The sequence below is a fragment of the Ostrea edulis genome, chromosome 7, assembly GCF_947568905.1.
Source record: "Ostrea edulis chromosome 7, xbOstEdul1.1, whole genome shotgun sequence".
In the NCBI taxonomy this organism is placed as follows: domain Eukaryota; kingdom Metazoa; phylum Mollusca; class Bivalvia; order Ostreida; family Ostreidae; genus Ostrea; species Ostrea edulis.
This window is the reverse complement of record NC_079170.1, coordinates 27,331,600-27,344,326: the sequence shown is the minus strand read 5'-3', so window position 1 is coordinate 27,344,326 and position 12,727 is coordinate 27,331,600. Positions and strand designations below refer to the sequence as shown.

Here is a 12,727-nt window from a genome sequence, read left to right as displayed (position 1 = left end):
TGCTTGGCCTTTAAATCTTCTTTAGCACTGTAATAATCAGTGACAACTCTTATCAATATGTTCAAATTTCTCCGGTGTAGCATACATCCTTAAAACCAATCCTCAACTTTTCAGAGAAAATTCCATCAAGAATTTCCATGCAACTATAATAAAGCAACATGTGCAAGGACCGCGATAAGCTTACTGTTTTTGATATAAGTAGTGACTGTTCTTTCGCCTAGTGCCTGGCAGTGAGAGCCAGATGTTTAGATGAGACCCTAAAAACAGACGTCCAATGCTAACAGTCAGCAAAGGCAAAATAAAGAACCCTCACTGATACAGCCCTGAGTGACGTAGGTCAAAAGTGACTCTTCACCTGGTGACGTTCTTTAGTATATCAGCAAACTATTCTTGAATTGGAATGATTGGATGTTTAAAACAACATTAAATGGTCCAGATGCCAAAATTATCTGGTGTACGTTATTTCTAACCAAAATCACTGTGACAGCAACACCTTGCTATCATATATATATATATATATATATATATATCCAAAGTCTCTAATTTGTAAGAATACTAAAAAAACATTAAAACACTTTTCGAAATATTTCAGCCGTTTCACCAGCCTTCATCAGTCGTGTTTAATATTTTAATATGATGAAGGCTGGTGAAACGGCTGAAATATTTCGAAAAGTGTTTTAATGTTTTTTTAGTATATATATATATATATATATATATATATATATATATACACACACACACCCATATACATATCTATTTATAGCTATAATCCCATACACAGTTATAAACTAGGTTCCATCTAACTGAATTGTAATTGTCAAAATATTTATATTGATTGACCACTCATTATTACATATAGTTTACGTTGGAAATGAAAAGAAGGGGAGGAGAAGGAGGATGCTTAAAAAACACAGGAAATGAATGTTACAGTAAGAATTTCAAACTCTGTCCAAGAACTTTAAAATCATTAATAATAGTGCTACAGAAATCAAACATCCTAAATCTGTAAACCATACATACTTAAATAATGAAGACATGACTATTTATCAAAACTATTACTAGACATGTAAGTACTTCAGTAAAAACAATAGCAAAGATCACCATTTACACTTTACCTAGAAATATTAACATTATCTTGTTCATTCTCCACTTTCTGGATAGATTGGGTCCGTTTGTGACGCAGCGTCATTCCTGTCCCTACTCCATGGTTTAAGGGAAGAGAGCCCCTCCTTACAAACTCCTGAGGGGGTGGGTCATCTTCTTTCCCCAAAGCCACTTCAGCTGACACCCACTCTGTGTTCCCCGCTACCCCCAGGTCCCGCGGGTTCACATTTTCTTTACTGGGTAAGCAGTATTTCCCTGACCCGTGGACAATCTCTGCATTTGTCAAGATTTTTGTCGTCTCCCTGGAGTTGCTATATTTAGAAATGTTTTCATTGGAGGAGTTACTTGTGGTGGTTGTTATATTGTCTCTAGAACCAATCCCCGTGTCTCTAAGATCTGTGTCTGGAGTGGTTGCTGAAACCAAATTCACATTCCTGGTTGAAGCTTGATGGCTCGGTTCAGAAGTGAGCTTGTGATTGGACAGCTTCCGGAGATTAGAAGATTTTCTGGCTTGTTCTATTCCTTCATCTTGATCCGTTTTCCTCATGTCTTCCAAATTGTACACCCTTGTAGTCTGTAAGTACAGAGAAAAACATTTACATAAATTTTATAGTGCTCTTTGAAGGTTTTAACCATTCTTTTTTTATTTTGAAATATATATTAAATCTGTATATAATATATTTTTATCAAACTAGAGTTATCTCTACTGGACTAATACCCACTCCATGTGCCACACCCAACACTCAAATAACTTTTGATGCAACTTCATAAATATGAAGATTAGCAAACATCTTGCAAACTTATTGCTCATACAAAAATTTCATAATCCAAATCAGAAGTCCTTTAAGTATTCTAAACTACTCCACACCCTCTAACTAGAAGACAACTTTTTGTACACTAGTACATTATAAGTTCTGTTGATTCACTTTGTGTAAACAAAACCTGACCACGGAATACCCACGCCTTTAGGAGTCCTGTTAACACAGAATACCCACACCTTTAGGAGCCCTGTTTACACAGAATACCCACACCTTTAGGAGTCCTGTTAACACAGAATACCCATGCCTATAGGAGTCCTGTTAACACAGAATACCCATGCCTATAGGAGTCCTGTTAACACAGAATACCCACACCTTTAGGAGTCCTGTTAACACAGAATACCCACACCTTTAGGAGTCCTGTTAACACAGAATACTCACACCTTTAGGAGTCCTGTTAACACAGAATACTCACACCTTTAGGAGTCCTGTTAACACAGAATACCCACACCTTTAGGAGTCCTGTTAACAAAGAATACTCACACCTTTAGGAGTCCTGTTAACACAGAATACCCACACCTTTAGGAGTCCTGTTAACACAGAATACCCACACCTTTAGGAGTCCTGTTAACACAGAATACTCACACCTTTAGGAGTCCTGTTAACACAGAATACTCACACCTTTAGGAGTCCTGTTAACACAGAATACTCACACCTTTAGGAGTCCTGTTAACACAGAATACCCACACCTTTAGGAGTCCTGTTAACACAGAATACCCACGCCTTTAGGAGCCACAGAATACCCACAACTTTAGGAGACCTATTTACACAAAATACCCACGGTTTTAGGAGCTCTGTTGATGCACTTTAGGTAGTCTTTATCTGCCAGACAGTTTCCCATTGAATTACCAAAACTCCTGAAAATACAAAAATACTGGGATGTTAGATTCAAACATTGACAATTTTCATCACATCGATTAAGCAATCATTTTTGCATGTGAAATAAACACTGCATATGTACTATATGACAAACAGTAAGTGTCTCATATATTTTATTACTACCCAGCACATGATGTGATTTGAATAAAAAAGTTTAATCAATGCAGCCTTTTGAATGTCTGCTTGGATCACCCATAATCCACTGTAAACATGGAAGTTTCCAAGCGCTGTTGATGACACAAAGTAATCCAATAAGTCTTTGGTGCACCAAAGTTGTTACTACTACGATGTCAGAATACTCTAGATTCCTTATTTTACATAAATACATGTATTTAATATGGCAAATTAACTTGTATATCTCATATCGCGTGAACATGAATTTGCATGTTGTCTGCTAATCAATAATTCTTCCATGTATTTTAGCAACAGCAAAATAAAAGCGAGTAATTCTATTTTGTGAGTGATGTCTCTCACGAAAGTACGCTAAATAAATTCCTTGTGAGTGATGTCTCTCATGAAAGTATACTAAATAAATTCCTTGTGAGTGATGTCTCTCACGAAAGTACACTAAATAAATTTCTTGTGAGTGACAGTGCTCCAAGTTGCGAGTAAAACGATCGCATTTGCGACCAGAAAATCGATTTTGCGACTAGAGATTATATCTAAGTCATATTTTTTGCGAGTGGAAAAAAATTGGGGATCCAGTAAAATTTTGTAATTGGAATCGGAAGTCTGAATAACTATTTTTCAGTCTCAGTCAAAACAGCGTTTGAAAGCAATCAAGATGGCGGTAAAACGAGAGTTAAAGCACTTTGGATTTATCAGTAGTAAAAAGTAGAAGCCTCGGCCTAGTACATGTAACGAAGAAATTAAGAATCACACGGAGAAAGTTCTGCATTTAAAAATGACGTAGCTGTGTCTAAAGAAAATGCAAAAGTAAAGGAAGAACCTCAGTCCTAATGGCTGAAGGAATTTTCGTGGTTGATATACAGAGATTGCAAAATGTTTTGCTGAATTTGTGAGGCCAATCAGCCAGCAACTTCCACCATTTCTGGACACCCATTGTCCGATTTCACCACGACCTGGTGTACATCTTTCAAATGTGGAAGTGTGACTATTCACGGTAACAGCAAGATACACGTCTTTGTCCGTGACTGCATTATTAGCAGTAAGTCGAACGGGGCAACTGTTGCTACTAATTTTCACAGACAATTACAAACTCGGGATGTAGTGTTCTTATTGATGCTGATACTGATTGTTCAGTAAAAGATCCAACAAAAGTAGAAGCCCTTATTCTCATAAGCAGTGAAGGCCCACTTATTGAGGACTTTAAAGTAAATCCTTGTGTGGAACGCTGGGTTTCCTTCCCCAGAAGCATACTGTAAAATATACAGGATGGCCCAATGCAATACAACTTTTGCCAGAGTAAATACTTGACTTGTTAGCATCCAGCATGTTTCACAGCACATTTCTATTCAGTTTAAAAATAAAACAAACAAAACACATACATGGGTGTAGATTTGTTTTCTTGAAAGATATTCAAATTTAAAAAAAATTGTAGGTCTTATTTACAAAATCTTTTACCATGGTGAGTAAAAATTTTGAACATGGCGACTAGAAATTTGAAAATGGTGACCAGAAATATTTCTTGGGTCGCCATTTTGCGACCTGATAGCAGATGTGACTTGGAGCACTGAGTAATGTCTCTCACGAAAGTACGCTAAATAAATTCCTTGTGAGCGATGTCTTTCACGAAAGTACACTAAATAAATTCCTTGTGAGTGAAGTCTCTCATAAAAGTACACTAAATAAATTCCTTGTGAGTGATGTCTCTCACGAAAGTACGCTAAATAAATTCCTTGTGAGCGATGTCTCTCACGAAAGTACGCTAAATAAATTCCTTGTGAGTGATGTCTCATGAAAGTACGCTAAATAAATTCCTTGTGAGTGATGTCTCTCACGAAAGTACGCTAAATAAATTCCTTGTGAGCGATGTCTCTCATAAAAGTACGCTAAATAAATTCCTTGTGAGTGATGTCTCTCATGAAAGTACACTAAATAAATTCCTTGCGTATATTTAGGAATCTACAGTATATCACAAAGAACAGCAGTGCAGTGCAAATACGGCATATAAATTAATCACTCTGCTTGTATTACTTGAGAGTGCCTTCTTCAATTACTCACTTGAGTGCCTGCTTGTATCATTTAAGTGCCAGTTTGAATGACTTGAGTGTCTTTTTAAACACTCACTTGAGTGTCTGCTTGTATCATTTGAGTACAAGTTTGAATGACTTGAGTGTCCTCTTGAACTCACTTGAGCATCCTCTTGAATACTCACTTGAGTGTCTGCTTGAATACTCACTTGAGTGCCTGCTTGAATACTCACTTGAGTGCCTGTTTGAATACTCACTCAAGTGCCTGCTTGAATACTCACTTGAGTGCCCGTTTGAGCCCATCAGTAACAGCTTCTTTCCTGGCCTTCTCAATGGACAGAGCTTTGGATTTCATTCCCTCACTGACTCCATAACCAATGTCTTCATGGAACACACCATCCTATTCATCAAAAACATGTATCATTTGTGTGAATATTTCATTAATACCATTCACATTTATTCTTAATGACAACATAGAAGCTAAACCTACTACAATACAAGAAGAAAGTGATGTACAATTAAAAATCATTAAATATTGGGCAAAGCTGTAAAGTGTATATCAAATTTTTTTAAAAAATTGCAGTTTGACAAATCTCTTCAATACACATCTCTATTGCAACCAACTGTTACTGCTGACCAGCTGTGACCATTGAGTACAAACCTTAAGCTGAACTTTGACAAATGCACTGACTCCAACGTAGTACCTCCCCCCACAGTGGTCAACAAAGTCTGTAATCAACACGACATTAATTTGAGTCTGTGTTTAAGAAAAAGGACTACTGGCCCTGACTGTGAACAGGAAAACTACATTTGGTCCAGTTATGTCCTCACAATTTGTTATGATACGATAGAAATTTAAATTTTCAGTTTGTTATGAAGATTTTTTGTAAACAAGAGGAACTGTGAGCAATGCTCACTAAGAATACTCCCTGCTTACCCCAATCTCCCAAAGGGTGTTGTTAATAGGTATAAATTACCTCTTTCCTGAGTGTAAAAATATGGTATGCCTTTGTGAAGAAAATGGAAGATAAAGTCCGAACACAAATCCATGGTATAAACCTATAATTTTGACCTTGAGATCAAAGGTCAAGGTCATAAAGAGGTCATGAATGTACATGACACATAGTCTCATGGTGATACACATGTCTTATGGTATGACTATGTCAAAACCCTATAATCAATTTTGGCCTTGAGGTCAAAGTTCAAGGTCATATAGGTACCCGACACATCGTCTCATGGTGATACACTCATGTGTCAAATATGGTATGCCTATGTCAAAGAACAAAGAAGTCATGGCCCTGACACGAATCCATTGTAAAAACCTTTAATTTTGACCTTGAGGTCAAGGTCATATGGAGATCATGAAAGTACCAAACACATCGTCTCATGGTGATACACTCATGTGTCAAATACGTTATGCCTATGTCAAAGAACAAAGAAGTTATGGCCCGGACACAAATCTGCACAGACAGACAGAGTGATTCCTGTATACCCCCCTGAACTTCATTCGCGGGGGATATAATAATAAAATTCACTAAGTGGAACAACTGAATTTAAATAAGAATTTAAATAAATTTCGTCATCACAAAAGCTCTACCAAAACCCCCCGGAATTGACAAGCATGAATCAAACATTGAACGTGGCATCATTGGATGCATTACATGGTATTATGTAAATGTTTAAGATTTACCAACAGTCTGTTGTGAGACCGAGTGGGACCAGCCATTAAACCCAAACAGCTCATTGGCCAGGTTGATGACGCGCCAGCCTTCAATGTAGGCAAGCTGTAAAAGACATGAAAGACTGGAGGATCAGTGGAAGACAATATTTTTAATGGAATCTGGACATTGTTCTCCATTCTGATCTGCAATAAGTGATGTAAATGATATTCTTCTTCCGTGTTTCATTTTGACTTCCTTTACCTAGATGACTGTGTTAATGTTTTTATAGTTATCATATGATTTTGAATTCAGTTAAGATGGAGTTGCCATGGTTGTTAAGTCCCAAAAGACTTTTACTCTTACTTACAGTTTTCAGACAAAACTCTCCTTCATTAGATTGATACTAGCAGTATATTTCATTGTTTGAACTGACAAAATTTCCAAAATTACAAAAGATCTTGGCAATTGATATACTAGTATAGCTAATTTTTGAAAGATTCTGCTTAAATGTGATACTTTTACAAAAGTATTGCTGTAGGCATCATGCAGTCAAAGTATCACAGGCAATATATACAGATTACATCAATAGGCTTAATATGAATACTATTTTCTGTTAGGTTGCCAATCAAATTGAAAAGAAAGTAATTTATTCCACTCACTTTTTGACCCCCCGCACCGGTACGTTGGCTTATGAATTCCGGTCCTAGTTTCTGTCTCAATGCATTCTGTACAGCCTCTCGTTCTTCTGGTGAGTACTCACTCTACAAGACACGAGACAGATCCATTCAACAAGCTTCATATGTAATATGTTTACATTCACAAAGAATTGCTCTTTACATTCATACATAATGTATAATCAAAACAAGGCCAAAATAAAAATATTGTTTGTTTCCCTTCGCCCGAGAAAGTCATACCAACCCAAAAGTTTTTATTCCGTCATTCTGGCGAAGTTTTTTTTTATTTCTGGAAAATTTCAGGATTGTTTCAGGTACAGATCAGTGTTTTATAAGAACCCGAACTTTCTATATTTTCATTGGTTTCAATCTAAAATTAAAACAAGAGGCCCATGGGCCACATCGCTCACCTGAGTCACTTTGGCCCATATCTGAAGACTTTCCATATATATTTGCATGTAAAACCTTAGTCCCTATTATGGCCCAAACTACCCTTTGCAAACTTGAATCTACACTATATCAGAAAGCTTTCATGTAAATGTCAACTTCTTTGGCCCAATGGTTCTTGAGAAGAAGATTTTTAAAGCTTTTTTCTATATTTGTATGTAAAACTTTGACCCCCCCCCCCCCCCACTTGTGGCCACATCCTACCCCCGGGGGGCCATGATTTGAACAAACTTGAATCTTCACTATGTCAGAAAGTTTTTTTGTAAAAATCAGCTTTTCTGGCTCAGTGGTTCTTGAGAAGATTTTTCCTATATATTTGTATGTAAAACTTTGATCCCCTATTGTGGCCCCATCCAACCCCCGGAGCCCATGATTTGAACAAACTTGAATCTGCACTATGTCAGAAAGTTTTTTTGTAAAAATCAGCTTTTCTGGCTCAGTGGTTCTTGAGAAGAAGATTTTTAAAGATTTTTCCTATATATTTGTATGTAAAACTTTGAATCCCTATTGTGGACCCATCCAACCCCCAGGGGCCATGATTTGAACAAACTTGAATCTGCATTATGTCAGGAAGCTTTCATGTAAATCTCAGCTTTTCTGGCTCTGTGGTTCTTCAGAAGAAGATTTTTAAAGTTTTTCCCTATATATTTGTGTGTAAAACTTTGATCCACCCCTTGGGGCCCCATCTTATCCCCAGGGGCCATGATTTGAACAAACTTGAATCTGCACTATGTCAGAAAGTTTTCATGTAAATCTCAGCTTTTCTGGCTTAGTGGTTCTTGAGAAGAAGATTTTTGAAGTTTTTCCCTATATATTTGTATGTAAAACTTTAATCCCCCCTTGTGGCCCCATCCTACCATCGGGGGCCATGATTTGAACAAACTTGAATCTGCAATATGTCAGGAAGCTTTCAGGTAAATTTCAGCTCTTCTGGCCCAGTGGTTCTTGAGAAGAAGATTTTTAAATGACCCCACCCTATTTTTGCATTTTTGTGATTATCTCCCCTTTGAAAGGGACATGGCCCTTCATTTGAACAAACTTGAAAGCCCTTCACCCAAGGATGCTTTTGGCCAAGTTAGGTTGAAATTGGCCCAGTGGTTCTGGAGAAGAAGTCGAAAATGTGAAAAGTTTACGGACAGACAGACAGACAGACAAAATGTGATCAGAATAGCTCACTTGAACCTTCGGTACAGGTGAGCTAAAAAACAATACGAATTGAGGTGTTCTGCTATTCCAAAATATCTGACGTTTTCCTGGATTTTTTGTGATTTTGAGATTTACGTTTTTAAATTTAAAAGCCAGGAAAATGCAGATATTTCGGACTAGTGGTCTGCTAGATCGAGATGGAGAAATGTCTACACGAGGAGACAAGAGACTTCAGGGCATCCGGGTGTGCAAATTGTGTTCTTCAGTAGGGGAGTGTTGATATTTCGGAAGGGTGGAATTATTTTCGACAGTCAATAAGAAGCATCATATTTACGTGTTCTCAGTTTAAACTTATTTCCAAACTTGATATATTTACAAACTGGAAAACACCTAATTATATGTAGTGATGGGCAATCGGACCAAAAACCATAATCGATTATCGACAATAATCGGACACATGTAATCGATTAATAATCGATTATAATCGGAATCAGCATTTAAGTGTTTTCCCCTCAAAATATATAACAGAATAATTAAATGTATGGAAACAACATTTGAATTCTTCTTTGTCTCATTTGTTCACAGCTGAATAAATCAGAATTTCAATATATGAAGTAATGGAATTTATCTATAATCTCAATGTATCAAAGATATCAGAGATAGGCCCCTTTATTTGAATATGCGCATGTGTAACTCAGCTCTGATTGGTTGATTTATTAATAAATACATGACCTTGTAAAAGATGTCAGCATCCATTTTGTTTGATCAGCAAAATCAAGTCCAGTTGAAATATTTTCTGGTAAAAGTTAGATCTACCGATGTGATTAAAAAGTCATAAACAAAATCAAAATCACTACCACATATGAATAACATAATGTGCAGAAACAAAAGCATAAAATGCCAGTGAACCACAAAATAAAATGCAGCAACCGAACTGACTAACTGTCAGAAGTTATAACACCATGTGTCCGAAGTTATAACACCATGTGTATTAAATATGATGAAATCTGAGTGTTTATCGAATCAACCGTTGTACATGTACATACAATATGTCTATGTTTAGTGTTTAAATGGCGAGTATTTCCGAAATGCATATTGAGTACTGTCCTAAATATCAACAACTTCCCCTATTTGCTAAACGTGACAATCAAATAAGAACTTTACACAAGAATCGACTTTACGAGTTTGACAAGGAAACATGGAATGACGTGCATCGTGATATTTTGGCGTCAGGCTTTGTTAATGGTCATGAGAATTTCATACTACATAAAATTCTGCTGGCTAAAAATCTTTTATCTACCTATCAACCCTCCTCTGAAACTTGGGGTCGGGAGAGAGAAGCAAACATTTTTTTAATATGGTCCAAATATTATGCAATGTTTGAATTTAAATACAATATATATCATAGTCAAGCAATGTTTGTATCTAATACAGCTATCAACACTTCGCCACGAGTTACGTCCCTTTCGGGATCAGCCAAAGGTCAATCGGTGAAAAACCAAGTTTTCCTTCTTTACCTTACCAAATGTAAGATGTTATTACTTTGAATTTTAGCCAATTACCAAGTTTTCATACAAGTGAATGGGTTGCCCCAATCTGGGGCATATTGTAGTTGACTGCAATTGATGGAAACATAACAGATGTCAAAGCTACAGATAGGAAAATTACAAAGGACAACGTAGGGAAATACGATTTTTATCCGGGAGATGGCGGACAAGGGAAACTTTCGCAAAGTGTTGATACGTGTATTACAACATACATGTATCATAATTTAAATACAACAGATATCATAATCATACAATGTGTGTATCTAAATACAACAGATATCATAATCATACAATGTGTGTATCTAAATACATCAGATATCATAAGCATACAACATGTGTATCTAAATACAACAGATATCATATAAATCATACAATGTGTGTATCTAAATACAACAGACATCATAAGCATACAATGTGTGTATCTAAATACATCAGATATCATAAGCATACAATGTGTGTATCTAAATACAACAGACATCATGCAATGTGTGTATCTAACTAACTAAAATATCAAGTGGCACTGGATCCGTGTGTCAACGAGACCCAATGACAAACTTAAAAGCCAACAACACTGCCTGCTGTTACAAAAATTCATAATGTCAAAAGCGTTTAATTTTTCTCTAAGAGATAACATAGCAAAATGGATTATTTAACCTGTCCAAAAGAGGCCATCTCCTCTGTTTAATATTTCAACGTGTTTACATTTCTTGAATACTGCCGCTTGACTGACCGACAGGCCAATCAATGAGATTTGATTTTTAAGATCGTTATTTGTTAATTTAACAAAACGAAGAAGTAGTGGCGCGTTACGCAAGTAACACAAATGGCTATTTGAGACTATTTACAGAAAAATGAACAGAAAAAGATCCGAAAATTCTATGGCTGGAGGTCTCAATGTTGTCAGTAAATATTTCACTCCTGGAGACGAACCTGATTTTGAAATGGGACTTAATTTCGCACTTATCAATGTTCTTTTAAATTGTTTTCATATTACTAATTATACAGGTAGATTGTCGAGTTTTGTAATATCAGAGACATTATTTCATATTTTGAACTAATCGTTTCAAAATAGTGAAATTGATTACGTATATGAAAACTCCTCATTATGCAGTCCTACATGTAATATTGTATTTCGCATTATAAAATTCTTATCAATATGTATACATACTATCGCTACATGTATATAGCGATCGATATCCCTCAGATACCCCCCCCCCCCCCAAAAAAAGGTAACAGATCCTCAACTCCGTTGCTTTGTCTTGGGATATTTTCAAAGATAATTTTTATATATTTTAAAAAATGTTGTTTTTTAAAAAAAAACATTTTCGATGATGCACGAATTATATCAGCACTGAGAGCAACTGCAGATCAGAGCGTCATAATCACTATAAATCGTTATTCATATTGTTTATATTTGCATTGGGAGGGGGGGGGTCCATGGCTCTACGTGTACATGTGCGTCTACAGTATATCGCAAAGTCGATATTGAAGGACACAACATATCATGATCACTCATTCTTCAGCTTTATGAAGCGCCAAATAAACAATAAACTCAGATAATTGCAGATATCTTTAATTATTTGAAGACACCATCAATTCAATTATTGCGCACAATGATTGATTTGATGCGCGCATTGATTCAATTGATGAGGGTAATGATTGATTTAATGATCGCATCAGTTCAATTATTGCTCTCATCAATTGAATTGATGCGTGCATCAATGTGTTGGAATTATTGCTCGAAAATTTTTATTTAAATGATTTGATGATCTCTTAAATTCAATTGGAGATATCTTAACTTATTTACAACGATTTTGTATAAGGAATCAGTGCGCACATCCATTCTTTTGAAGAGAATAACAATTCAATTAAAGAGATCATTAATTCAATGGTGGTAATAGGTATACGTTGAATTGAAAATATCTCTAATTATATAGGTGCTCTCTCTCTAAAAGAATTATTGCGCCCATCAATTGAATTAATGATATTATAAATCAGTTCAAGAAATTAATAATTCAATTATTGCGCACATCAATTGAAATGATGCGCGCATTAATTGAATTATCGCTCTCTTCACAAAAAAGGAGAGAAAAAAACTACTGGGTTGGATTTGGTTTTAGTCTATACAAAAAGCTCGTCCATCATATTCATTCCAGTTTATGACTTTTAAAAGCCAAACAAATACAATAAGTTGTTTTTCACACATCGCGATGCCTTTAGTGTCATGTGGATATAGTTTGAACTTTTCATAGACCTCTTACTACGATGCATTAATTTTCATCATGATATATATATTGT

General features: G+C 35.9%; 1 protein-coding gene across 1 annotated transcript in view; it reads right to left on the bottom strand.

Annotated features, from left to right (window-relative positions):
* The window catches only part of LOC125654358 (latent-transforming growth factor beta-binding protein 4-like), a 39,643-nt gene extending 28,468 nt beyond the window's left edge, over window positions 1-11,175 (bottom strand). The window contains exons 1-7 of the mRNA XM_048884300.2: window positions 11,084-11,175; window positions 7,275-7,376; window positions 6,645-6,738; window positions 5,616-5,683; window positions 5,236-5,354; window positions 2,704-2,779; window positions 1,116-1,678 (exon numbers count right to left, since the gene is read on the bottom strand). Coding sequence (XP_048740257.2) covers window positions 1,116-1,678; window positions 2,704-2,779; window positions 5,236-5,354; window positions 5,616-5,683; window positions 6,645-6,738; window positions 7,275-7,376; window positions 11,084-11,101 — 1,040 coding nt within the window. The 5' untranslated portion in view covers window positions 11,102-11,175. The remainder of the gene's footprint in view (window positions 1-1,115; window positions 1,679-2,703; window positions 2,780-5,235; window positions 5,355-5,615; window positions 5,684-6,644; window positions 6,739-7,274; window positions 7,377-11,083) is intronic.
* Window positions 11,176-12,727: the final 1,552 nt, after the last annotated feature.